The sequence below is a fragment of the Dipteris shenzhenensis genome, chromosome 20 (assembly GCF_047967505.1).
Source record: "Dipteris shenzhenensis isolate YYH24624 ecotype China chromosome 20, Dip_SZ_1.0, whole genome shotgun sequence".
Taxonomy (NCBI): Eukaryota; Viridiplantae; Streptophyta; class Polypodiopsida; order Gleicheniales; family Dipteridaceae; genus Dipteris; species Dipteris shenzhenensis.
In genome coordinates, this window is record NC_141615.1 from 43,270,347 (window position 1) to 43,298,258 (window position 27,912).

The 27,912-nt window shown below is 44.3% G+C and overlaps 1 protein-coding gene across 6 annotated transcripts in view; it reads left to right on the top strand.

Annotated features, from left to right (window-relative positions):
- The window catches only part of LOC147889696 (cell division cycle 20.2, cofactor of APC complex-like), a 37,829-nt gene extending 10,128 nt beyond the window's left edge, over positions 1–27,701 (top strand). For 2 of the 6 annotated variants that reach the window (XM_087391410.1, XM_087391412.1), the window contains exons 7-10: positions 3,571–3,878; positions 4,041–4,190; positions 26,635–26,885; positions 27,099–27,701. In XM_087391410.1, the coding sequence (XP_087247536.1) occupies positions 3,571–3,878; positions 4,041–4,190; positions 26,635–26,844 (668 nt within the window). In that variant the 3' untranslated portion in view covers positions 26,845–26,885; positions 27,099–27,701. Of the gene's footprint in view, positions 1–3,570; positions 3,879–4,040; positions 4,191–17,960; positions 18,041–26,627; positions 26,886–27,098 lie in introns of those variants that run through there. The other 4 variants (XM_087391411.1, XM_087391413.1, XM_087391414.1 and 1 more) reach the window with 4 other exon arrangements.
- The last annotated feature ends 211 nt before the right edge of the window (positions 27,702–27,912 follow it).

Consider the following 27,912-nt stretch of genomic DNA (forward strand, 5'->3'; position numbering starts at 1 on the left):
CAATCCGATGGCAGTACAGAGAAGGTTAACCAATTGGTTGAAGATATGCTTCGGGCATATGTTTCTAAGAGACAGTCTTCATGGGAAGATTATCTACCTATGATAGAATTCGCTTATAACAGTGCAAAGCATTCGAGTACTGGTTACAGTCCTTTTATGCTTATGTACGGGTTTCAACCAAATTCACCAGTTATGGTTGGGTTAAAAGGAATCCAAAATGATGCTGCAAAGACCTTCTTGCTAGACATGCAGGAAATGTTGCAGTTTGCCAAGGAGTCTATTAGAAGTGCCCAAGATCGGGACATATTTTATGCTAATAGACATTGTTCACCAAGAGAGTTCTCTGAAGGAACGATGGTATATTTGAGAATTCCCAAGGAATCCAAGAGCCTAAGTACTGGTTTGGTTCCGAAGTTATCCCCCAGATACTGTGGTTCGTTCAAGGTCATTAAAAGAATTGGACCAGTTGCATATAGACTAGAATTGCCTCCTGATGTTAAAGTACTTCCAGTCTTTCATGTCAGTAGAGTGAAAGAAGTATTGGGTGCGGATGATCAACTTGTTTCTCCTCAAGAAATAATAGAAGTTACAGATTTGACTTTTATTCCACACGAACCTGAGTGTATTCTTGAATTTCGTGAAAGACAGATTCGTAATAGAACTATTACGGAATACAAGATCAAGTGGAAGGATCGTGTTGAGGAGGATGCAACATGGGAGACATTACAAAACCTCCAGAGGACATTTCGGGATTTTTTAGTGAACTCAGCAGTGAGTTCTTAGAGGAGGGAAAGTATGTCATGTGCACAGATTGGTATCCGACGTGTATTGGGTACACAAGACTAGCTCAGGTAGCCTGGGGAGGCTTAGAGCTAGGCAGGCTTGATTCTCGGGTTGAGTGGCAAGGGTACGAACCAGTTAGAGGTCTTTGCTATTTTTGGCGCTTGGGGCCTGAGTCTATAAAAGAGGCCCAGAGGATCAGTTCTCAGAGAGCCGATGGGAGCAAGTTTCGTTCCCAGGTGCTAGGTCTGATCTTGGATTGAGTCGCAGACGCGCGCCTGCATCATAGCGTAGCCCAAGGCCCAGTAGCAGATCCCAGGCTTCACAGCGCCACCTGGTGGTATGGGACACCAGGCTGGTTAGGATCTGGTTGGGAGTTCGTGCCAGTAGCTCAGCTCGTGGCTCGGAGGGGACATCTCTTGATTCGGGATCACATCTCGTAGATGTCATGGTTGGGTGGTGAGTAGCCTGCTCAGTTTCCTCACGTAGTGTGTGTTCTTGTGTTTGCTCGCAGATCAAAGGTTTGAGGAGTGCTGGGACGTGTTAGATCCCATTCTGATTTCAAGGGTCTTGAGGTTGTGGTTCAAGATGGGAGAAAAAGTGGCTATTTCCATGCTCAACCTTTGCGAGACCAGGATGGGAGTAATGATGACAAATAGATTCCTATCCTAAACCCATACTATTCCTCGATGTGCTGTCCTAAGTTTGTACTAGTAATAATTGCCCTAATTGTCCTAACTAGATACTACTAGGTCTTTACTTCAATCCTCTAACTAGTGACCATTAGCTTAACTTTCTAACTTCATAATCCAAGGCACCCCCCCCAACCTGTGTGGGCTATAAATATGCCCCCCAGGGTCAGTCCCTTGCAGCCCTCCTTGCTGCTGCTTCTGGACACCTGGGTGCCCACTCTCCAGCACTAAACTAAACCAGGGCCTCCAAGCAGTCCCAAAACCTGCTCCACATCTGCTCCATCCTGCACATCCTGCCATCATTGCGCCTCTGCCAGGCTCTTCTCCAGCAGTGTACAGAGCCGTACACCCTGCAGATGTCCACGCCATGTGATCGCCTCCTATTCTGGGTCCCTTGTGCTGGCTACTGCTTCGCCTTTTGCTGGTGCAGATCAGCCAGGTACCCTCCTTCCTTGGGATACCCCACCAACCATGAATGCTCCAGATCTGTCCCAGATCCACACATCCAGGTATTCTCTCTTTGGGCACATCCTAACAGCCACTTGAAAAACCCTTTTGTAGTAGAGCTGCTTTCTGATAGAAAACTTGCTAGCTTGTCCATGTAAAATACAATCAAAGGGATTGGCACCATATTCCTGCACTCCTACAAAATCAACAAGTTCCTGGATTCGAGGGAAGCAACACAAGGAGGTCATTCCGAAGTAGGCTACTAGGTGGGATTCACAATGTAGAGATGGTTCACACGGATCTTTGTGGACCTATGTAGACCCCCACTCTAGGAGGAGCTCTCTACTTTGTGCTGTTGGTTGATGATTTCAGCAGTTTCACTTGGTGTACTTCCTGGCCTAGGAGGATCTAGCTTAGCTTATACACGGTTTAGAGAATGGTGTGCTCTGGTGGAAAAGGAATCTGGACTGTTGTGAACGCTCTTTGGGCTAACAAAGGAGAAGTCTACTCTCATGCTTTCAAAAGATCTTGTGTAGAAAAGGGCATCAGGAGGGAGCTTGTTCTCCGTGGTAGAAAGGAAGAACCTGACCCTACTGAAGAGAGCAAGGATGATGTTGGAGCATTGTGACCTTCCCCGTTCTTTGTGGGGAGAGGCAGTGGCGACGACAGTCCACACCTCAACCGTTCTCCATCGATTGCTGTCCCAAATGTGGATGGCTTGGACGATGTGGGCAGCAAGTAAGGACGATGATGAATGTTTCCTTAGTCAGATGCAGGAAGTCTCTCCTTGAGGAGAGAGAAATGTTGGAAATAGGAAATGTGCAGGAGCAAAGAGGAAGGTGGGTGAGATCCAACAAGAAGATTGCTTGCACACCTTTGAAGGTGCAAGAGGGCACGTGCAAACCAAGCCTTAGCATGCCCTCCCCTACTATTTGTTACCCTAATCATAAGCTCGAGTCTCAAAGCTCATTTCAGATCTCATCTCCAAGGTTCTTTTACATTTATAGCAGTCTCTTTTTCAAGAATCGAATTTGTGCATCAGTTGACTCTAGGAAATTGACCAGGCTAGAAATAAAGTATAAGCCAAGCATCATGCTACTACGTCATATGCTGGATGGATGCATGCGACATACTGGACATTCTCTCTATCACCTTTTGTGACATGGGGGATAGGTTTTGCTGGATGTAATGAGACCCCAATGACCTCTGAAAAGGCTATATCATACTGACAATCTATTATTTCAGCAAGTGGGCTGAAGTAAAATATGCAAGGAATAAAAATAGAAAAAGAAGCTGCGGTATTTATAATGAAAGAATCATTTATAGTTGTGGGCAGGAGTCACCACCCTTATAAGACAACAGAAGGATTGACAAGGATTGACAATGCTTCTCGGCTATACCTAGAAAAACCACATGCTATAAAAAAGGTGACTGTTTGGAAGATCAGGTCTTGAATCGTCATCTGTAAAGAAGACTTGCTTGTTGTTGACTTCTAGGCATCGAAGGTTTGTGCGTGTGTGCGTACATTCCTGTATGTATGTATTTGGCTATTTTCGTGTGTGGACCTCCCTTGTCACATGTGAGAGAGAGAGAGAGAGAGAGAGAGAGAGAGAGAGAGATTGCCAATGCCTTAAATATCTATTTTTTCTAGTGCGCACCCGTGATCACATCGTTTCCATTCTAAGGGGTCACAATCAGGAGGTGTGTGGCTTGAAATGGTCCTTGTCTGGTCAACAACTTGCAAGTGGAGGCAATGACAACCTGCTCCATATATGGGATGTGGGGTCTACGGAATATCTTTACAGATTAACTGATCATCAAGCAGCAGTAAAAGCTCTGGCATGGTGCCCCTTCCAAATAAATTTACTTGCCTCCGGTGGTGGGACTGCTGACCGATGCATAAAGTTATGGAACACACAATCAGGAATTTGTCTGAACAGTCTGGATACACAGTCTCAGGTAACTTTGTCTGAACAGCCTGGATACAAAGTCTAAGGTAACCTGTGATTTTTTTTGCAAGGAATGAGTTTCAGCCATATACATTCTCTTCAAGCTGAATTCTTTTACTATAGTGTTTTTGTTTTAGAGCCCAACTTTTTGCCTGTGAAATTCATAATTCAGGTCTGTGCACTTCAATGGAGCCAGCATCATAAGGAGATTTTGAGCAGTCATGGCTACAGTCAAAATCAGCTTTGCCTCTGGAGATATCCATCTATGGTCAAAATTGCAGAACTTACTGGCCACAATGCTCGTGTTCTGCACCTTGCTCAGGTTTGCACACTCCTTCATGTTTCTAACAGCCTTGCATGAAAGATAATATCTCTAGCGTGACATACATGCTTCTCAGAAATGGAAGAGTATGGTGTAAATCAGCAAGATGCTTTTCAATGCATTCTTTATTCACAGACAGCATATTACAAATTGAAGATAGGTAGCATATGGTCAGTCTGCTCCTTTTTTTAAATTTCAGCATGTGCCCTTGGAGGGGTTCATTTCAAATTTTGGAGGTTTAAGCTAAGCATGAGAAGTGTGAGATTGCATGTTTCAGGATTGAAACCATTTTCTTGCCTTAACTTCAATTCGAGGAAAGTATTTTATAGATAGATAATTGCTTTTCAAATAGAAGAAAGTTTAGGAGTTCAAAATATCTTATCGGAATGGAAAGGGAAGATTTTCTTTGAAACTAGAAGTCATCTCTTCAGCTAATTGCTCAAAGCATAGTAATTAAAAGATGAAACTCATCATAGGAAATTTGTCATATCTTATATGGACAAATGTTCCAATAAATTTGTTTTTATTTGAAAAAAGTTTTACTTAGAATGTCTTTTGAGAGAAGTGAACTCGTCTGCCAAACCTTACGCCCCTGTCTTAGTTTCTCAAAAGGATCTGATCTCAAAACACCAGAGTTTTTGTAGGTCTTCAAGGTTTGTTTGCAACCCAAGTATCCCTTTTCTTTGTGCTGCTTGGAAGTTTCACAAAATTCCAAAGAAGCCAAGATTTATTGCAGCTACTTGTAAGACTACTTTGACAGATGTCACTAAATAGATAAGCTACTACTTCAAAGCCATGTTGCCTAGTGTCCATGAACTATGGAGGGACTTATTAAAGGAGGCAGATGGGCAGATGTTCCTTCACAATCAAGCTGGATTTTAAATGACTTATTAAAGGAGGCAGATGTTTCTTCACAATCAAGCTGGATTTTAAATGACTTCGTAGGAGTGATTCCTATTGTAAAATTTTTAATTCTGTCTTGAAGCATTCAAGGAAAAGAGTCTCCTATTCTCCTTCAAACCTACAATTTTACTATGCTTTATACAAAGATCGAGCTTGAAGATTTGAAGTCTAGAATTAAAAAGCTAATAGCTGAAGTAAGCAGTGAAAACAGCTGTATGCTTTGACTTTTGGTGGCTAAATAATAAACATAATGACATTGATTCTAAAAAGAAAAGATACACAAAGGTCGTTAAGTGTTGAAGATGTTTGCTCTTGGATAGATTTTCTGTTAGATAATCTTTACATCACAATAGGCGATTCTTTGTTGCAACAAATTATAGGAATCCCCATGGGCACTAATTGTGTTGGCTTTTTAGCAAACTTTATCCCTTCACTTATGAATTTGAGTTTATGGAAGGTCTTATCTCCATCAATACTTGCCCCTATCATTTTACAAAGCTTAGCCAGGTTAGGCGTTTTATAGATGATTCATTTGTACCAGATGTTCTTGACTTTCAAGACTTTATGTACAAAGATGCTTGTGCTTTTGGAAAAGTAATCTATCCTCATGACTCTGCATTTCAAGAGGAGTGTTTTCTTAGATCCTAGACTCTCTCAGTCAGTCGTAGAATTAGAGATTGATATATACGATTAACGTCAACAACCTGAACATAGTGGTTTTACATGTTATAAAAATGCCTCGCATTGACTCAAACATATCTGATTTGGCAAAATATGGAGTCATACAACTAAGGAATCTTTATATTATTGAATGTAGTAATTTGATCAATTTAATACACAAGAGGTATAATCCAAGAAAAGTAATGAAAATAGTACACACAATCTTAGATATGAAGTCTTTTATCTACGATATATCAACCTTAGGCATGTTTAGAATGATTGAACATAAGCTGAAAACAAAAAGAGGGGAGCTGAACAGCCCGTTTTTCTTTGTTTCAAAAAGAGAGTTAAATTGAGTATGCATGTGCTTTCTAAGTTATTGCATCTTTGTAGGAAGTGGTACATACTTTGTAGGAAGCGGTACATAAGTGTAAGTGGCTCCTTTAGCTTTTTATGTTTTAAATAATTCATTCATTGTGTCTTTCTTTCTTTCATTCATACGAGAGAGAGAGAGAGAGAGAGAGAGAGAGAGAGAGAGAGAGAGAGAGAGTCATATTAACGTCCACGGGAGGCCTCACGGGCCTATGGGACAAAATGCAAATGACTTAAACGTCTGGATAAACCAGAGAGTCGAGGAGGAGTGCATATGGCATCCCCGCTCGAGGTTATCTAAATTGTAGTCCTATCATAAAATGGCCTTTATTACATCAGTTTAAGACTGAGGGTCTTTAGGCTTAGATTTGAAATTTCTAATTAATGCCAATCCATCTGTAGACTGCCCATTTTCCAGCTTTGCGTGCATCCTTCACTTTAGTAACTTCTATATTCCTTTGTTTGAGTTGAGTTGGAGTGAGTTGCTCAGATATCCATGTCCGTTTACCCTTCAGCTCGTTTGTCTGGTGGAGAATCTTAACTCTTCCTGCCCTCTCTCTGAAATAAACTTGTAGTTGTTTTCCCTTTCTTGTGATACAATTAATATCATTTGCATCCCATTCAACTTCTACTACCTCCTTCTTTAGGCATGTGATTCTCTCCTCTTCATTGTATCCTTCATCATCATCAAAGCTCGTTTGTCTGGTGGAGAATCTTAACTCTTCCTGCCCTCTCTCTGAAATAAACTTGTAGTTGTTTTCCCTTTCTTGTGATACAATTAATATCATTTGCATCCCATTCAACTTCTACTACGTCCTTCTTTAGGCATGTGATTCTCTCCTCTTCATTGTATCCGTCATCATCATCAAAGCAGCCAAGGCAATCTTCTGACAGCCCCCAATGCGTAATAGTTTCTTATTATGCACTCTGGCCTTCCTGCTCTTTTAGTTCTACATAAAGATCTTCTTTGTCAATTTTGTTGTTGGCCACAGTGGTCTGCTCTTGTTTGGCTGAACTTACTTGAGCGGTGATCATCTCTTTGTTCGTGGAGACAAGTGTTGTGCTGGTGGAGATGTGTTGCACTTTTGTATGACCTCTGCAATGATTTCTTGCTTACCATTTCCTGCCATCTCCTTCACTTTCCTATCAAGAGCCGCAACCATAAGTTTGAGGTCTCTCACTTCTTACTGTAGAAAGTATATTGCTCTTGTAGATCAGATCCAATCCTCCGCTTGTAATGCAATGCATAGGGGTTGGGTGTCGATGTCGAGGCTGCATAATATTAGAGTAAGAGGGCTTTCTAATTGGTGGAGTGGCAAAAATCTTAATCTTCGGGAATTCCATGGTGGCGTGTGCCAAGGACTCAGCTCAGTCTGGGGTGACCTTGAACCCTACCCTGATCTGCTGCTATTGCTACTACTGCTCTGCCACAGTGTAGAGATAGGTATGGACGAAGAGAGAGAGAGAGAGAGAGAGAGAGAGAGAGGTATGATCGAGGCAGGTAGGTACGGACAAAACAGGAAGTACGGATGGACGGAAGTTACATACGGCAAGTACGAAGTGTTACATACGTATGTATGTACGGCGAGTTGCTTTTACACACACTGCAAGTAAGGTGAGGTATGACAGACAAGGTATGGAGAGCAAGTACTGTGAGGTACGAAGAGCATGTACGGCAGGGTATATAGTGTTGGAAAGGTCACCTCCCCATTTGTAAGCCCCCAAATGAGGAGAGCATGGGGGAGGGAGACCTAGGGTGAGAGAGAGAGAGAGAGAGAGAGAGAGAGAGGGCTGCCGCATGGGCAGCACCTCACAGCAAACCGGAGCTTCAGAGGGTGCATCAAAGGAGCTGATGTGCAAGAAAGATGGCGGGGCATCAAGCCTTGGATCTGGCCTGGCGCGAGGCGACGGAAAGATGGGACTAGAGAAAGCCAGACAAGAGGCACCTTGAGGGACAGGTGTTGCAGCAGCAAAGGGGGCAGTGGTGGTGGCTATGGAAGGCCAGCCACCTATAGTCTTGGTACTGCCCAAGGGAGGGGCCTTATATAGGCCTCTCCCTTGGGGCTTGGGAGCACCCTAAAAATGCGGACCAGGCCAGTCAGCAAACCAACCATCAGGTCAGCCAAGGAGCCTTGCAAAAGGGCATCAAACTGAGCACCCCATAGTCGGTTTTGGGGGGCAGCAAAGTCGGCCAGGAATGCCTGATCCAGTCGGCTATTTCAGAGGGCCTTTGGGGCTAAAGGGAGGCCCAGTGCCTCATTCAGAGCATACAGCATTCCAGAAAGTTGGGGAGCAGCAGAAGCAGCTACTCACACACCCTCAGGCCTACTTCTAGGAGGTAGCGAAGTCCAGAGAGTGGCTGTAGGCTGAGCATTACTAGGGTTGGTATCTTGGTTGGCTGTCTCCTAGGGCAGCAAGAAGTGGAGGTGAAAGGACGGAGAGTCTACATGCGCTTGAGGTGGAGCATGCGGGCTCAAGTTCTAGAGATATCTGGAAGTATCTGGTCAAAGGACCACGCTCTGGTGGGACTTTGGATCTCTCTCTTTGTGACACATCCCAGCACTCCTGAAACCTCTGATCTGCAAGCAAACACAAGAACACACACAACGTGAGAAAACTGAGCAGGCTGCTCACCACCCAACCACGACATCTACGGGATGTGATCCCGAATCAGGAGATGTCCCCTTCGAGCCACGAGCTGAGCTACTGGCACGAACTCCCAACCAGATCCAAACTGGTGTCCCATACCACCAGGTGGCGCTGTGAAGCGTGGGATCTCCTGCTGGGCCTTGGGCTACGCTATGATGCAGGCGCGCGTCCGCGACTCAATCCAGGATCAGACCTAGCACCTGGGAACGAAACTTGCTCCCATCGGCTCCCTGAGAACTGAACCTCTGGGCCCCTTTTATAGACTCGGGCCCCAAGCGCCAAAAATAGCGAAGACCTCTAACTGGTTCGTACCCTTACCACTCAACCCTAGAATCAAGCCTGCCTAGCTCTAAGCCTCCCCAGGCTACCTGAGCTAGTCTAGTGTACCTAGTACATGTCGGATACCAATCCGTGCACATGACATACCTCCCCTCCTCTAAGAACTCACTCCTGAGTTCGCTAAAAAACCGGGGAAGGTCTTCTGGAGGTTCTGTAATGTCTCCCATGTTGCATCCTCCTCAACACGATCCTTCCACTAGATCTTGTATTCCGTGATAGTACGATTACGAATTGGTCTTTCACGAAATTCAAGAATACACTCAGGTTCGTGTGGAATAAAAGTCAAATCTGTAACTTCTATTATTTCTTGAGGAGAAACAAGTTGATCATCCGTACCCAATACTTCTTTCAGTCTACTGACATGAAAGACTGGATGTACTTTAACATCAGGAGGCAATTCTAGTCGATAGGCAACTGGTCCAATTCTTTTAATAACCTTGAACGGACCACAGTATCTGGGGGATAACTTCATAACCAAACCAGTACTTAGGCTCTTGGATTCCTTGGGAATTCGCAAATATACCATCGTTCCTTCAGAGAACTCTCTAGGTGAACGATGTCTATTAGCATAAAATCTGTTCCGATCTTGGGCACTTCTAATAGACTCCTTGGCAAACTGCAACATTTCCTGCATGTCTAGTAAGAAGGTCTTTGCAGCATCATTCTGGATTCGCTTTAACCCAACCATAACTGGTGACTTAGGTTGAAACCCGTACATAAGCATAAAAGGACTGTAACCAGTGCTCGAATGCTTTGCACTGTTATAAGCAAATTCTAGCATAGGTAGATAATCTTCCCATGAAGACTGTCTCTTAGAAACATATGCCCGAAGCATATCTTCAACCAATTGGTTGACCTTCTCTGTACTGCCATCGGATTGTGCCTGATTTGAGGAACTCATACTTAGAGTAGTTTCTAACTTCTCAAAAACAAGTGTCCAAAAGTTACTTGTAAACTTAGAGTCTTTGTCACTGACTATGTCAGAGGGCAAACCATACAGCTTAAACAAGTGGTCCACAAACTCGTGAGCCAGCTGAACAGCTGAAATAGTTGTTCTAGTCGGTAAGAATCTAGGCATTTTTGTCAGACGGTCAACTATGACCCAAATGGAGTCATGACCCTTGCGTGTTCGAGGCAAACCAGTAATAAAATCCATGGAAATACTTTCCCAATTATATCTTGGAATTTGCAATGGCTGTAATAAACCCGCGCTTCTAAGACGTTCTGCCTTAGTAACCTGACAAATCCGGCAACCTACCACATAGTTTTCAATAAATGCATGCAGCTTAGACCCTGAGCTTGGGATGGGAGACCAGGATTTGAACTACCATGCGGATGATGACCAGGGTCTCTATGATGATCTGATTACGAAAAAGGCCTTCAGTGAATTCACCACTGCTCTTGATGGAAAGTTTGAGCAGGTTAACACGAATCAAATGGGGTTGACACAGCAACTCCAAGGGATTCAAACTACACTCACACTTTTGACTAGCACTGTTCATGCGCTCACGCATGTGGATGTCATGGCTTTAGTATTAGGTTTCAACTTCACTCCAGATCCTTTTTCCGGAGATCAGAAGTCTCGTATCAAGGAGGTGGTTGACACTTGGTTGCACAAGTGGCAAGTACACTTCCAGTTTCACCCTTATCCAGATGACAAGAAAATACAGCTTGTAGCCGGGTTTATGTCAGGAAAGGCTTTATTGTGGTGGAAGGAACTCCAACCCAAGCCTGCAACATGGAACGAATTCGAAGGGTCTTCAGGAAAGAGTTTCTGAAGGAGGAGGAAGATTACGATATCGTAGGCAAGATTAAAGCCCTCGATATGTCCAAGCTGAATTTGACTTTTGAGGTTTATCTTCAGAGGTTTCGGGATTTGCAGACGATGGATCCAGTGACCTTGTTAGGTTTCTTTGTGGATGGTTTGCTTGACTCGTACAAGTTACAGATCAAGAACAACAAGTGTACCACATTGCAAGAGGCCATGAATTACGCGCGTATTTATGATGATACCATGGCCAGTGCAAAGGGAACCACAGTTCCCGACACGGGTGGGAAGAAAAAGCGGAAGTTCTTCTAGTCTACCACTGGTATTGAGGAGACGAAGTCTATAGACAACGCCTCCAAGAAACATTTGACTCAGGTGAAGAATGGTCGTGCCCGTTTCCTTCGTACCTTGAAGCTAAAGAAGGAAGGACGTTGCTTCTTCTGCGAGGAGCGGGGCTACACTAAGAATGATTGTCCTAAGCGAAAGAACCAGAAGCAAGCGCCGGGACCGAAGCTCCAGGGGGGTCCGGGTACCAAAGCCAAGGGAGCTAATGAAGTTGCGATGACAGGTATTTCTGTAAATGTCATTACCTGCCCACTTTCTTGTAATTGTACTTTTAATACTTCGTTATTTGGTTCCCATGATCTTTTCCGAGTTTATGGAGAAGTTAGGGACCAAAGAGTTCACATTCTCTTTGACTCGGGCAGCTCTCACAACTTTGTTAATTACAAACTTATGCAGAAGATGGGGCTGTCCACGATACCTAGCGATCACACCTATGAGGTGCAGCTTCCAGCTGGGAAGCAGTTTTGGGATCGCAAGATTGAAGCCCTTTCTATCAAGACTTCATAGCGGCTCTTACGTGCTATGTCATGCACTTGGAGCATGTGGACTTGTTGATCGGAATAGAGTGGTTTAAAACCCATGATATTCGGATTGGATGGACGGACCATACTCTTTCTTTTTTGGAAAAGGACACCCAATTTTGTATTCGGTGTGATAACATTTCCTCTTCTCAGGGACCTATTGTATCTGCGATGCAGCTTCGGAATATATTAAACACTTCTCATTATGATGTCTATTAGTGTGTTTTGATTCCGCTTTCTTCATTTGTTGTTTCTGTTAATAACAAAAATGATTTAAGTGTGTTTGAACACCGTGAATTGAGAATGTTGTTAGATGATTTCATGGATGTATTCCTTGCTCAACTGTCTGAAGGTTTACCTCCCGAACGGGCAGTAGATCATCGCATAGACTTAGTACCTGGGGCTCAACCTATTAGTGTTCCACCTTATAGAATGAGCCAGCTTGAGGAGGATGAGTTAGCTTCACAGCTACAAGATTATTTGAATATGGGCTATATTCGCCCAAGTAAATCACCTTGGGGAGCACCTGTCCTCTTAAGAAAGAAGAAAGATTCTACATGGAGAATGTGTATAGATTATAAACGATTGAATAAAGTGACAATTAAGAATTGATACCCTCTACCTCGTTCCGATGATCTAATAGACCGTCTGGCCGGAGCGAAGTATTTCACTAAGATTGATTTGCGTACGGATTCTCACCAAATCCGTATCTATGCTAAACACATAGATAGAACCGCATTTCGAACTAGGTATGGCCACTACGAGTTTCTTGTATTACCTTTTGGTTTGACCAATGCTCTTGCTACCTTCCAGCAAATGATGAACGATTTGTTCCGAGATTTTTTGGGCAAATTCGTTGTAGTGTTCTTAGATGACATCTTGGTATATAGCCAAACGCTAGATGATCACATAGGACACCTCCGGATTGTCTTAGTTATTCTAAGACAGCATAAGCTCTATGCCAAGATGAGTAAATGTGACTTCTTTATGAAGGAGATCATTTACTTAAGACACAAGATTTCTTCTGAAGGTATTAGCATTGATCTGGATCGTATCCAGAGGGTTTTATAATGGCCTATCCCTCAGACTGTGAAACAACTTCGTTCTTTCTTAGGATTTACGGTATTTCTATGGAAGTCTGTGCGTGATTATCCACACATCACGGCACCCCTGATAAACATATTGAAAGGTCATGGACGCAGGTCCACCTAGCCGATCTCTTGGAATGATGCATTGAACAAGGCTTTTGAAACCTTGAAGTTTTCTATCAAGGAAGCACCCGTTCTTGCATTACTCTGAAAATCGATCCTCATAAGCTCTAAGAAACTCATTTCTCTTCCGATCTTCTTTTGAGATATGAAGATCTTGTGAATCCCGTATATACACAAGATTACAATCTACCCCTCTTTTTACCAATCTGTTCGCTTGGGTAGGAGTAATCAATGGAATTGTATACACGTCCCGATCCCCTACGATCCTTATGTACAAAGCAACAATGATGAGTATGAGGATGAATAGCAGGGCTAAAATCATACCGCCATGAAACACCTAGAATCATGTCAACGTCTTGTAAAGGGGCTACTAGAAAATCCCTTCAAATTTTTGTATACGAAAAGGAACATTCCGTACTATGGATGTGTCTTCTTCATTGTGTCCCCCAAAAGCTCCTGAAAGCGACATGTTTTTTATAGGTTCTGGTTTAAGATGGAGTAATTTTGCCAATCTATCACTTACTAAGTCATAATTACATCCATCATCTAGGAGAACCACCATTCTCTGTCCATTCACGAATCCATACACCTTAAAAAGATCATGAGGCCCAAAGGTATTGGCTGAATGGACAGCATTCACTATTGGCTCAATAGTCACAGTAGATTTCGAGGGTGACAAGGTAGAAGCCTCACCCTTCGCTTGGATGCCTTGGCTTTCCCTTTTACTGAATTCGTCTTGGCAATCTTAGCCAAGAGAACGGGACACTTATGCCATACGTGCCCTGGCTTATGTTTCTTACACCCGAAACATTTTCCTTCCTTAATCAACTTCCTCTTCTCTTCGTCAGTCATAGAAGGAAATGGCACCCATCCAGGACGTGATTGGCTGTTCACATTCCTTACAAGAGCTTTACCCTTCCCTTTGTTATTCTTAAACCGGTTTGGTTTCCTAAAAGTGGGTATATTATTGGTCTTAGATGATGACCCATACTCCTTATTGAAGGGTTTACGAGGATTCAATTTTCTCTCGGCTATTTCAGCCAGCTTAGTGAGGTCCTTAAGCGTGGTCGGGTTAAACATTTCAATCGCGTACCTTACTTTTGGGCTTAAAGTTGCTAAATACTTCTTTCTCCTATCTTCCTCACTCTTTTCGGGTAACTCTAGAGAGAGTTTCCAAAATCTGGCTGTAAAATCTGCATTACTCTCATTATCGAATTGCCTAAACCTCTCCCAACGAAAGGTTAGGTTCTCTTCATGTCTCGGTGGCATGAAAGTGGCTTTCAGTTGCTCCACGAATTTAGCCCATTCATGAATAGGCTCTTTTCCTGTTTGTGACAAGGACCACCACATTAGAGCATCCTTCTGCAGAGGCAATGTGGCAAGAGCAAGCTTCTCTTGCTCGGTCTTGTCTTGATGGGCAAAGTATAGCTCAAAATGACGAATCTAATTGAGGATTTTGTGAGCCTTCCTTGCCCCATCATATTTGGGGAACTCAATTCTCTCTTGCGGTTGGAATTTGGACCTCTTAGAAGGGTTACTCAGCTCTTCATCCCCGAAGTTTAAAGTCCTCTTAGTCCCTAATCTTGTCATAATGGACTGCTCAATCAAATTGCTAAGCTGGAAAACCAGCTTATCAACAGGAGTCTCCTCTCTTCCTCTTGCACTTGGATTATAATCCATGTGTATTGGGTTTTGAGTTGAAGGCGTGAACTCAGCCCCTTGTTCTTGGTTGGTATCATTTCTTCTTTCATTACGAAAGGAGAACTCCCTATCAAGAGGTTCTTGAAGGAGAGACTGCTGTAAATCTATTTGTGGGTTATCATACTCAAGATGTGTATAACTCTCACCTAATCCATCCTCTTCAAGAGGGGGTGAAGGTGTTCTTTCTCTCTCTCCTTGGGGTAATGGAGGAAAAGGAATAAGTTCATTGTTATATGTCCCTTCCCCTTCCATTCTTTCCTTTTAGTAACACAAGAGAGAAAATGTCTTGCTGTAATTAAAAAAAAAAAAGTTTATTTTACAGCGAACTTCAAGTGTTGTAGAGTTGGTGGTACTTATCCGACTCCCGCTTCGTTTGTGTTGAGAAGACACTTAAAATGACCTCCTTTCCCTTCTCTTTCAAGCTTTTCTTCTTGTATTTCTGCTGTAAACTGGTACGCTCCGTTTGGGCTACTTGTTTAGAGCGGATTGGAGCTCTAGATACCGTTATAGGGGGTACTTGATGGGTGGATCACTCCCTTAAAATCTTATTCCGATCCGACTTCCCGTTGGGTAGAATGAACGGGAATCCCTTTTTCTCACGGTTTAAGGGTACATTCACATTTTGGGGGGGGGGGGGGGGGGGCATCAACCCCGTGAGGACACCCCGTTCACCGTTGAAGGCCAGAATTTTTCAGAAAAATCCCTTGTCTCAGAACCTTGAGATCGGTCAGTCGTGATCCTTTTCCGCAACCCCTCTTGTGACTTCCGTCGTTCGCAACTGTCGCCCTCTTCTCGTCCCGCTCGTGGATCGTCGCCGCTCTGATACCAAATGTGAAGATCCACACTTTTCGAAAATGCAAATGTGTGCAATGCATGCAAAATTTGAATGCCGATTGGCCCTCTAATGGGGAAGAGCGCCCTCGTGAGAGTACTTGTTTCTTTTTCGACCTACATGCAAGGTGGGAGAGAGATGACACATGAATGCAATGTGGTAGAAAGAATGCAACGTGAGATTCACAATGAAAGGGTGATATCCTTTCATTAATGTCCCTTGAGATCACTCAAGTTCCATCTTCCCATTTACACCTACCCTTAGCCTATGACCCATGCACCTACCATTCAATGCACTCTAATGCACCCTTTTCCTTTCCTATTGCCCCTAGGACCTAGACATGTGTGTGCACATCTTTATTACTAATCATTGGCCAATGTTACGTAGTTTTGGCGGTACTATTTACACCGCTTGATCGATCATAAATACAAACATATAACCGCCATCAAATTGGCGCCTAACAATAATAAAGTTCTAATGACTATTAATTAACTAAATAATCATTTCTCTTGTCATGACAGAGTTGGCTCTGATACCAACTGACACGTCCCAGCACTCCTGAAACCTCTGATCTGCAAGCAAACACAAGAACACACACAACGTGAGAAAACGGAGCAGGCTGCTCACCACCCAACTACGACATCTACGGGATGTGATCCCGAATCAGGAGATGTCCCCTCCGAGCCACGAGTTGAGCTACTGGCACGAACTCCCAACCAGATTCAAACTAGCCTGGTGTCCCATACCACCAGGTGGCGCTGTGAAGCCAAGGATCTGCTGCTGGGCCTTGGGCTACGCTATGATGTAGGCGCGCGTCCGCGACTCAATCCAGGATCAGACCTAGCACCTGGGAACGAAACTTGCTCCCATCGGCTCCCTGAGAACTGAACCTCTGGGCCTTTTTATAGACTCGGGCCCCAAGCGCCAAAAATAGCGAAGACCTCTAACTGGTTCGTACCCTTGCCACTCAACCCGAGAATCAAGCCTTCCTAGCTCTAAGCCTCCCCAGGCTACCTGAGCTAGTCTAGTGTACCCAGTACACGTCGGATACCAATCCGTGCACATGACACTTTGTATTGTGTCCGTAGCTTTGGACGGAAATATATAATCTTTTGGTAGCTTCTCTATTTGGCTAGATCATTGTTTGTTGATGAGTCTGCACATCCCTTGGAAGCACATAAATTAAGAATTTTGTGATTCCACATCCCTTGGATGCACATATGTTGTGTTTTTAGAGGATGAGTTTGGGAATGTTCTAGGTATATGCTTCGGCTGTATTAGCGGATATGCAAATTTCATTTGTGAAGTTTTCGTCCAAGTTGCGGCCTGCTGGTATTGCGATAAATCTTTCTATCTTAAATGATGCGTTGCCCTATTAGCTAGATTTAGATGCTCGTTTGGGAGAGACTACAATGAAATCGTTTGGACTTCACAAGCAACTAGTTGTAGCTTGAAGGAAGAGATTTGGACTACTTTTTTATTAGCCTTCTCCTTTAGTGCTAGCCTTCGTCATGGCTGAGTTTGCCATTCACCTCCGGAGTGCTGACAGAAACTCAGTACAAAGACTTTGTATAAACGGATGCTCAAGTATGTGTGGGTGTGTGGATTTGTATGTATGAGAGCATATTTTTAATACTATGGCCTACACCTACTGTTGGGCACTGATGATGTCATAGTAGCTAGTCCCTGCTATGCGTGATGGAGCTTATGGTTTTCAATCTTATGAGTGACTATCGTGAGATTGAAATTGCACTATGTTAAGTTTTTAAAGTATGAGTTTGGGAATGTTCCTGGATTCATGTAGGTTTATGCTTCTGCCATGTTAGCGGACATGCAAATTTCACCTTGTGAAGTTTTCGTCCAAGTTGCGGCCTGTTGGTATTGCGATAATTCTTTCTATCTTAAATGGTGCGTTGCCCTATCAGCTAGATTTAGATGCTCGTTTGGGAAAGACTAAAATGAAATCGTTTACACTTCACAAGCAGTCGCAGCTTGAATGAAGAGATTTGGACTACTTTTTGATTAGCCTTCTCCTTTAGTGCTAGCCTTCGTCATGGCTGAGTTTGCCCTCACCTTCGGAGTGTCGACAGAAACTCAGTACGAAGACTTTGCATAAATGGATGCTCAAGTATGTGTGGGTGTGTGGATTTGTATGTGTGAGAGCATATTTTTATACTATGGTCTACACCCACTGTTGGGCACTAATGACATCGATGGGGATGTCATAGTAGCTAGTCCCTGCTATGCGTGATGGAGTTTATGATTTTCAATCTTACGAGTGACTATCGTGAGATTGAAGTGCACTATGTTGTGTTTTTAAAGGATGAGTTTGGGAATGTTCATAGGTATAAGTTTGTGATTCCACTCACCACACACACTGTGTGGGCTTCTCGGCTATTCTATTAGTCTTTTGCTGTGCGTACCCTCTGTCGGTTGATTTCTAACATGGAGATCACGTACGGCAAGCAGGTACATGAGATGAAGGGTACGTACCGTACGTAAAGCAGGTACGTGAGAAACGTTCGGCAAGGAGGTACGGGAGAGAGCAGGTACGGGGGGGAGAGAGAGAGAGAGATTTTATTCCGGTTTTTTCTTTGGGGTTCTCTTTTGTTTCTTGATTTGTTTGTTTATTTTTGCTTAGTCACCTTCTTCCTTTGTTCTTTATTTCTTGTTATCTTTCCCTTTTGTTTAATTGGTGTATTTTATTAAGCACTGAGTTTGCCCAACTGATTGCTTATGCTTGGGCCCTGATGACGACATAAGCATTTTGTTTTTAAAAAAAGATTTTGTTAGCTCATTTTTCTTCTCTTTTGTTTTCTCTTTTATTTTCATTGTAGAATTTTGGACTTTAGATTCTAGTCTTACAAAGAGGTGTGTGTGTGTGTATGTGTGTATAGGTGAGCGGTGTTGAATATCAAGTTTGATATGACATAGACAAGGGTGCAACTTTTCCTGTTGAAGAATCTTCTACATGTTAGGTCACAGTCTAGCCTGATTTGATGTTGCATGCAATCAGCTTTTTCTTTTGGGCAGCTTTGAAGTAGACGTCTCATTAAGTAAAAAATGTGTTTCTATTTTGGGAATATCTCTACTAGTGCAGTCACTCAAAAACTCCCCTTTTGTTAGTGAGTGTGATAAAGTAATAAAAATGTGTCGTTCTAGAGTAGTTTGGTTGAATTTATAGCTGGAAACATGCGTGTTTCTCTGATTTAACAAAGATATGTTTTATGAACACATTCTCAAATGATATTTTCAGACCTCTTTTTGGCCTTAGGTAAGGTAAGGGGCCACGTCGAGTGCCATGCGGCTGCTGTTGGCAGATAGACCACCCCTATAGACTGGTCAGTAGTGAGTTGCAGGTCGGCCATATACAGTCTAGGTCGGCTTGTTTACAGACTCAGTCTGTTAGCTCCAGTCGGTGAGTTCTGGGTCAAGTTTCAGCAGAAGGGGGCATGTCACGGTCATCTCCCATGAACGCATAGTGGGCAAACAGATGGCAACAGAGAGCAGCAGAGAATAGGCCAGTCTGGGATTTTTATAGGGCAAGAGCAGGTCAGGGCAGAGCAGCGGAGAATAGGCCATTCTGGGCTTTTTATAGGGCCAGTGCAGGCCAGGGCAGAGCAGTAGAAGGCAACATCCAGTTGGTTGCTGCAAACAGACCACCCCTATAGACTGGTCGGCATTGAGTTGCAGGTTGGCGCTATACAGACCAGGTCGGCCTGTTTACAGATTCAGTCTGTTAGTTCCAGTCAATGAGTTCTGGAAGATTTGGGGCCTATAAAAGTATCCCTTCCTCATTAGCTCCATTATCTGGCTCAGTAGCTCTAGCAGCAGCAGCAGTAGTCTCTCCATTGGCAGCATGTAGCCGTGCAGTCCCTACATCCTCTACAGAAGCCCTTAGCCCTTCAGCAGCAGATGCAACTTCCTCATCTTCTCTAGCGGCTTTCAGATTCCCTTCCACAGCCCCGATAGCTTCCAAAGCTTCTGTCCTTTCATGGTTACAGCTCATAGCAGCTTGTCTAGCCTCAGCGTCCTCCAGCCCTTCCAATGGGACCAAGACAAAGCAGTTCATCCCCCTTTATTGAGGGAAAACCTAACAGTTGTATGATAGAGGGTTTCTGGTGACACGTCCCAGCACTCCTGAAACCCCTGATCTGCAAACAAACCACACACAACATCAGATCTGAGCAGGCTGCTCACCACCCAACCATGACATCTACGGGATGTGATCCCGAATCAGAAGATGTCCCCTCCGAGCCACGAGCTGAGCTACTGGCACGAACTCCCAATCAGATCCAAACCAGCCTGGTGTCCCATACCACCAGGTGGCGCTGTGAAGCCCTGGATCTGCCACTGGGCCTTGGGCTACGCTAAGATGCAGGCGTGCATCCGCGACTCAATCCAGGATCAGACCTGGCACCTGGGAACGAGACTTGCTGCCAACTGCACACTGAGAACTGAACCCCCTGGGCCTCTTTTATAGACTTGGGCCCCGGCGCCAAAAATAGCGAAGACCTATAAATAGTTCGTACCCTTGCCACTCAACCCGAGAATCAAGCCTGCCTAGCTCTAAGCCTCCCCAGGCTAACCTGAGCTAGTCCTGTGTACCTAGTACACGTCAGATACCAATCCGTGCACATGACATACTCCCCCTCCTCTAAGAACTCACTCTTGAGTTCGCTAAAAAATCTGAAAATGTTCTTTGGAGGTTTTGTAATGTCTCCCATGTTGCATCCTCCTCAACACGATCCTTCCACTTGATCTTGTATTCCGTGATAGTACGATTACGAATCTGTCTTTCACGAAATTCAAGAATACACTCAGGTTCGTGAGGAATAAAAGTCAAATCTGTAACTTCTATAATCTCATGAGGAGAAACAAGTTGATCATCTGCACCCAAGACTTCTTTCAGTCTCCTGACATGAAAGACTGGATGTACTTTAACATCAGGAGGCAATTCTAGTCGATATGCAACTGGTCCAATTCTTTTAATGACCTTGAATGGGCCACAGTATCTGGGGGATAATTTCGGAACCAAACCAGTACTTAGGCTCTTGGATTCCTTTGGAATTCGCAAATATACCATCGTTCCTTCAGAGAACTCTCTAGGTGAACGATGTCTATTAGCATAAAATCTGTCCCGATCTTGGGCACTTCTAATAGACTCCTTGGCAAACTGCAACATTTCCTGCATATCTAGCAAGAAGTTCTTAGCAGCATCATTTTGAATCCCTTTTAATCCAACCATAACTGGTGACTTAGGTTGAAACCCGTACATAAGCATAAAAGGACTGTAACCCGTACTAGAATGCTTTGCACTGTTGTAAGCAAATTCAATCATAGGTAGATAATCTTCCCATGAAGACTGTCTCTTAGATACATATGCCCGAAGCATGTCTTCAACCAACTGGTTGACCTTCTCTGTACTGCCATCGGATTGTGCATGATCCGAGGAACTCATACTTAGAGTAGTTTCCAACTTCTCAAATACAAGTGTCCAAAAGCTACTTGTAAACTTTGAGTCCCTGTCACTGACTATGTCAGATGGCAAACCATACAGCTTAAACAAGTGGTCCACAAACTCGTGAGCCAGCTGAACAGCTGAAATAGTTGTTCTAGTAGGTAGGAATCTAGCCATTTTTGTCAAACGGTCTACTATGACCTTAATGGAGTCATGACCCTTGCGCGTTCGAGGCAAACCAGTAATAAAATCCATGGAAATACTTTCCCATTTATTACCTGGAATCTGTAATGGCTGTAATAAGCCCGCGCTTCTAAGGCGTTCTGCCTTAGTAACCTGACAAACCCGGCAACCTACTACATAGTTCTCTATAAATGCACGCATCTTAGGCCAATAAAAGGTATGCTTCACAAGAGACAGAGTCCTATGTATACCCGGATGTCCAGCACTAGGAGCATCATGTCACTCCCAGAGAATCTTGGATTTAAGGTTCAGAACATCAGGCACACAAATCTTTTCATTCCGGAACAGCAAGCCGTTCCTAATCATCCACTGACCTCCCGCCGCCTGTACCATAGGTGGCACAATCCCTGAGTCCTGGTCAACCATGGAGCTCCCATCCTGGATTCTCTGCCAATAAGAACTGAAATGACTATCAGTTGCGTATAGCCCTCTCAAGGATCGAAATAGGTCTGAGGATATTTCCGTAAATGACAAAGCATTTACAAACTTAACTCGACTTAAGGCATCCGCCACACTATTCAACGAACCCTTACGATAACGTATTTCGAAATCAAAATCCTGCATTAATTCTGCCCATCTAGCTTTTCTTCCTCTCAATTCTGATCCATCACACACATACTTAATTGATTGATGATCAGTCAATACAAGGAACTTTGAACCATACAAGTAGTGTCTCCAAACCTTAAGAGCATACACTGCAGCATAAAGTTCCTTCTCGAGTGTGGGCCAACGATATTGAGTGTCGTCTAGCTTCTTACTCTCGAAAGCTACAGGTCTGCCCTCTTGGAATAGAGAAGTCTATGCGATGATCTACTGCCCGTTCTGGAGGTAAACCTTCCGGTAGTTGAGCTGGGAATACGTCCTTAAAATTATCTAACAACATTCTCAATTCACGGTGTTCAAACACACTTAATTCATTTTTGTTAATTACAGAAACAACAAATGAAGAAAGTGGAATCAAAACACACTGATAGACATCATAATGAGAATTGTTTAATATATTCCGAAGTTGCATCGCAGATACAATAGGCCCCTGAGAAGAGGGAATTTTATCACACTGAATACAAAATTGGGTGTCCTTATCTACAAAAGAAAGCGTATGCTCCGTCCATCCGATCTGAATATTGTGGGTTTTAAACCACTCTATCCCGATCAACAAGTCTACATGCTCCAGATGCATAACATAACATGTAAGAGCTCCCGTGTAGGCCTGAATCCGGATAGGAAGCGCTTCAACCTTGCGATCCCAAAACTGCTTCCCAGCTGGAAGCTGCACCTCATAGGTGTGGTCGCTAGGTACTGTGGACAGCCCCATCTTCTGCACAAATTTGTAATTAACAAAATTGTGAGAGCTGCCTGGATCAAAGAGAATGTGAACCTGTTGGTCCCTAACTTCTCCATAAACTCGAAAAAGATCATGGGAACCAAACAACGAAGTATTGAAAGTACAATTACAAGAGAGTGGGCAGGTAATGACATTTACTGAAATACCTGTCATCGCGACTTGGTTCGCTCCCTTGGCTGTGGTACGGGGACCCGCCTGGAGCTTCGGTCCTAGCACCAACTTTTGGTTCTTCCGCTTAGGACACTCATTCTTTGTGTGGCCCCGCTCCTCGCAATAGAAGCATCGTCCTTCTTTCTTGAGCCTCAGAGTGCGAAGGAAACGGGCTTTACCATTCTTGGATGGAGTCAAGTTTTTCTTGGAGGCGTTGTCCGTAGACTTCGTCTCCCCAATACCAGTCGTATGCTGAAAGAACTTGCGTTTGTTCTTTCCACTCGTGTCGGAAACTGTGGTTGCTTTGGCACCGGCCATGGTATCATCGTATATGCACGCATAAGTCATGGCCTCCTGCAACGTTGTGCATTTGTTGTTCTTTATCTGCAACTTGTAGGAGTCTGGCAAACCATCCACGAAGAAACCTAACAAGGTCACTGGATCCATCTTAGTGGCCCTGGTTTGCAAATCCCGAAATCTTTGAAGATAAACTTCAAAGATCAAGTTTAATTTTGACATATCGAGGGCTTTGAGCTTGCCAACGATATCGTAATCATCCTCCTTCTTCAGGAACTCCTTCCTGAAGACTCCTTCAAAATCTGTCCATGTATCGGGCTTAGGCTGGAGTTCCTTCCACCATAGCAAGGCTTTACCTGACATGAACCCTGCTGCAAGCTGGATCTTCTTCTCATCTGGGTATGGGTGGAATTGGAAGTGTACCTGCCACTTGTGTAACCAAGTGTCAACTACCTCCTTTAGTCTCGACTTTTGGTCGCCCGGAAAAGGGTCTGGTGTTATATTCGGGCCTAGCACTGAAGCCATGGCATCCACATGCGTGAGTGCCTGCACAGTGCTAGCCAGAAGGGTGAGAGTTGCTTGAATCCCCTGGAGTTGCTGTGTCAACCCCGATTGATTGTCATTGACCTGCTCAAATTTTCCATCTAGAGCAGTCGTAAATTCACTGAAGGCCTTTTTGGTTATCAGGTCATCATAGAGACCCTGATCCTCCTCTCCCACAGGAGTGTAATCCAAATCCTGCTCTCCCATGGTGAACTCGGGATTTGCAGCATCAGACATGACTGAAATCTGATTTGAATACGAACTGAGAGAAATAACTGACTGAAACGAAGCGCAAAGGAGAATGGAGCAGAGGAAAACCGTCCCAAGAGATGCCGTCGGAAAGAGATGCTGGAAACTGGCGAACCGGAAGCCCACGAATCCCGCAACCTCGCTGAACCTGCTACCGGATGCACGTGCGAAATCCTGCAGCAACCGTGCTACTGATGTGGCTATACGGTCTGCTGACGGAGGCCGTACAGGTTCTGACGTGGACTGTACGGCGTCCGTACAGTCGGCGGGTACCGGCTCGGAGCAGGAGGTGCTGACGCAGGCAGGGTTCGCTGCTGCGGGTACCGTACGGATGGCGATGGCTGACGCAAGCAGTGTATGGCTGCTGACGCAGGCTGGTGCAGGCACGGGCAGGCTGAAGCAGGCTGGCGCAGGCAGGCACGCGACTCGAGGAGCAGCTTCAAGGCACTAGGCAAGGCTGTGGGTAGGCTGGTACCCTGCCCCATCTATATAGGGAGCAGGGCAGCCTTATTTGGAAGCCTTGCTTCCAAAAAAGGCCAAGCTCCCCCAGCTTTGGAGGGGGTGCGCAGGCTGTTCACAGCCTGTTCGCTGCCCTTTGAGCCTCTCCTTGCACCCGCCTGTTTCCGTACTGCCTTGGGCGTCACCTCTACGCCTCCCTCGCAGCCTTTTTGCCTCTCTCTCCTACCTTTCTGCTCTCTCTCTAGCTTCCTACAGCCTTCTCTCACAGGCTCTTTCAGGAATCTCGAAATCTCTCCCTCCTTTCTTCTTCCTTTTCCCTCACATCTGTCCACCCTTGCTAACCCAGGTACCCAGCAGAAAACGCAGCAACAGATTTCGAAATTTAGGGCATACCTGGAGGAAAAATCCGTCAAAAATTCCCGCATCAGAAGTTCCTACCTCAGGAGCTGGCTCTGATACCAACTGACACGTCCCAGCACTCCTGAAACCCCTGATCTGCAAACAAACCACACACAACATCAGATCTGAGCAGGCTGCTCACCACCCAACCATGACATCTACGGGATGTGATCCTGAATCAGAAGATGTCCCCTCCGAGCCACGAGCTGAGCTACTGGCACGAACTCCCAATCAGATCCAAACCAGCCTGGTGTCCCATACCACCAGGTGGCGCTGGGAAGCCCTGGATCTGCCACTGGGCCTTGGGCTACGCTAAGATGCAGGCGCGCGTCCGCGACTCAATCTAGGATCAGACCTGGCACCTGGGAACGAGACTTGCTGCCAACTGCACACTGAGAATTGAACCCCCTGGGCCTCTTTTATAGACTTGGGCCCCGGCGCCAAAAATAGCGAAGACCTATAAATAGTTCGTACCCTTGCCACTCAACCCGAGAATCAAGCCTGCCTAGCTCTAAGCCTCCCCAGGCTAACCTGAGCTAGTCCTGTGTACCTAGTACACGTCAGATACCAATCCGTGCACATGACACTGGTGACTGCCAGGCCCAAATATATGGATGAAGATAATACCTAGCATATCCCTCAGTGCAACAATAATGTGATGTGCCATATGCTTGTCCATCCAAAGTCTCTCTCTCTCTCCATCGCAATAAGGTACTACGTCTAGCACACAAGCTAGCCCAACACGTACTCAAGACATGACAAATTGTAATATTTTCTCTTACTGTATGTAAGGGATCACTACTAGTTGGTAGTGATCACCAGTCCCATAGATCATGAAGGCTTTCCCGTGGACTTTAATACAATCATATAATCTCTCTCTCTCTCTCTCTCTCTCTCTCTCTCTCTCTCTCTCTTCATATTTAGCATTCCATGTGCGCTCCAATAATAGTACAGGCACCATTCATAAGAAAGTGATGCAGTCTTCCGTTACAATGCAAGCATCTTAGCTTTCAGCACGGCGATGTGTAAAGAGAGAGAACTATGAGAATGGAGGACAACAAGTGGAGAGTAGAGGGCTGAGAGCCGGCATGAGGAGGGGGTCAGGCTGGGCCTTCATGACGGGCAATTTTTCTACTTATAGGGAGGAGGGGATGCTGACCTGCCTCTTTAGAGTGAATATTCTACAGAAAGGCTATGGCCCAATTTGTCTTGAGATCTGGCAGGGGTGGATGTGACCGCACTTGGGCAGTCCCTTGGGACAGCTCTGGTGCACGTTGCTGAAAGAGTAAGAGGGAGAAGGCCACATGGTAGGTTCTTGCATGGGAAAGGTGAGGAGAGGTGCCAAATGTGAAAGCCAGCTTGAGAGGGGGACATGTGAAGATTGATTCATTCTCTTGGTGGTTGTCCCCATAATTTTGTCTTGCATTTTACTTCGATTTTTAAATACCCCCAAAATGAAAGAATTGGGTTTGTTCATAGAAGAGAATGTTGTTCCCCTTCATTTTTTGGTCTCCAAGGGCTACCAACTACCAAATTACTTAGGAGTCTGCAGGTGGTGAATGGTATACTCTCCTTTAATCTGTTCATGCCTGGTATAATACAGCAGCACGTGGAAGTTCATCTTCTACCATCCCTTTGCAAAACTGCATCTTCACTTTTAATGTTCTTCCATCTGTTGTTCGATTTCTAAGTAGACTACAAACCATCTCCCCTTTTACAACCAAGACTTTGTCCTGAAGGCGTATTTTTCCCCCATGTATAAGGGGTAAATTCTGTGCTATCGAGGCATGTTATCTTTGGGTCATCTGGTCACTGATGATAAGAGGATAAAAAGCCTTCTTATATGGAAGCGAAGTCTTAAATCGTAGGAAAGACAATGTTGATATCTACATAAAGGTATGTATGTACATAGATTCCACAGAGAGAGAGAGAGAGAGAGAGAGAGAGAGAGAGAGAGAGAGTTGAACAGCTATATTATTTGATTTTCCAGAGTCCAGATGGAACTACAGTTGTTTCAGCTGCAGCGGATGAGACTCTTCGCTTTTGGAAGGTGTTTTCTGCACCTGAGAAGGTACACTCTAATGCCAACTTACAGGCAGGGGACAGTGGTCCACTATCGTTGCGAAGTGTACATATACGGTAATCAGTGGCACGAGCTCAAGGAGGAGATCAGGGCTGAAGATTCATTTTGCGACACTGCTCCATAGAAGACATCTCCGAAGGTATGGAGGGTCGCATTTTCCTGAAGGTAACTCGACATTCCTGATCTAAAATTGATACAATGCAAAGTTTTCCTTCATAACCGTCAATGGACATGTTTGGATTGAAGTGCTCTTTGTTTGGAGCCAGTAAAGGTCCATATGCCTTCCTTGGAAGTCTAAAACTATGTTTGGTGACAAAAAGCATTGGTCTTACTAGAGGCATTTTCTGACATGTTCTTGGATTGTTTGTTCTTTGAAAGGTATCAATTTGCAAGAAAGCTGCTATGAACCCTCTGAAGGAAGGGTTTATCTGCAGTCATAGGTGGCATAAATAGAATCAAATGAGTGGATCTAGCCATATCGATCTGTAAATTAGAAGATGGGATCAACAGAAAGATGATAGGTGGCATAAATAGAATCAAATGAGTGGATCTAGCCATATCGATCTGTAAATTAGAAGATGAGATCAACACAAAGATGGTTGAAATCCCACCCATAAATCAAGATTGTTGGATAGTTATGCTTGCTTGCAAGTCTGCATAATGACAATGGATTCTACACTACACAATCACATACAGGCATCCATGTACACTTAACACAAAAGATCCTGGATTGCACTGAGAGAGCTGGAAAGGTACAGCCTTCTCTGAATATTTTCAATTGGTAATGGATACATAAAATGAATTGAACTAGCTTCTGCATTTGCTTGGATCATTGAAACCCCACCCATAAATCAAAGATTGTTGGACAGTTATGGTTATCCTTGATCCACTTGCAAGTCTGCTTTATGACAATGGATTCTATGTTACACAATAACGTACAGGCATCCATGTATACTTCACACAAAAGGCCCAGAAGTGCACTGAGAGTGCTGGCAGGCAACATGATTTTTGAAATTGATTAAATATTCTCACTTATAATGGATACCAAAAAGTAACTAAATTAGCTTTAGTAACTTGGATGTCTGCAGATCTAAACCTTCATTTGGGTGTATAAAGCTCTTCATTTTGTTTTTAAGGTTTTCATGCTTGTTTGTCGGTCTCTATTACAAATTGTAATAGGTTCATTGCACAC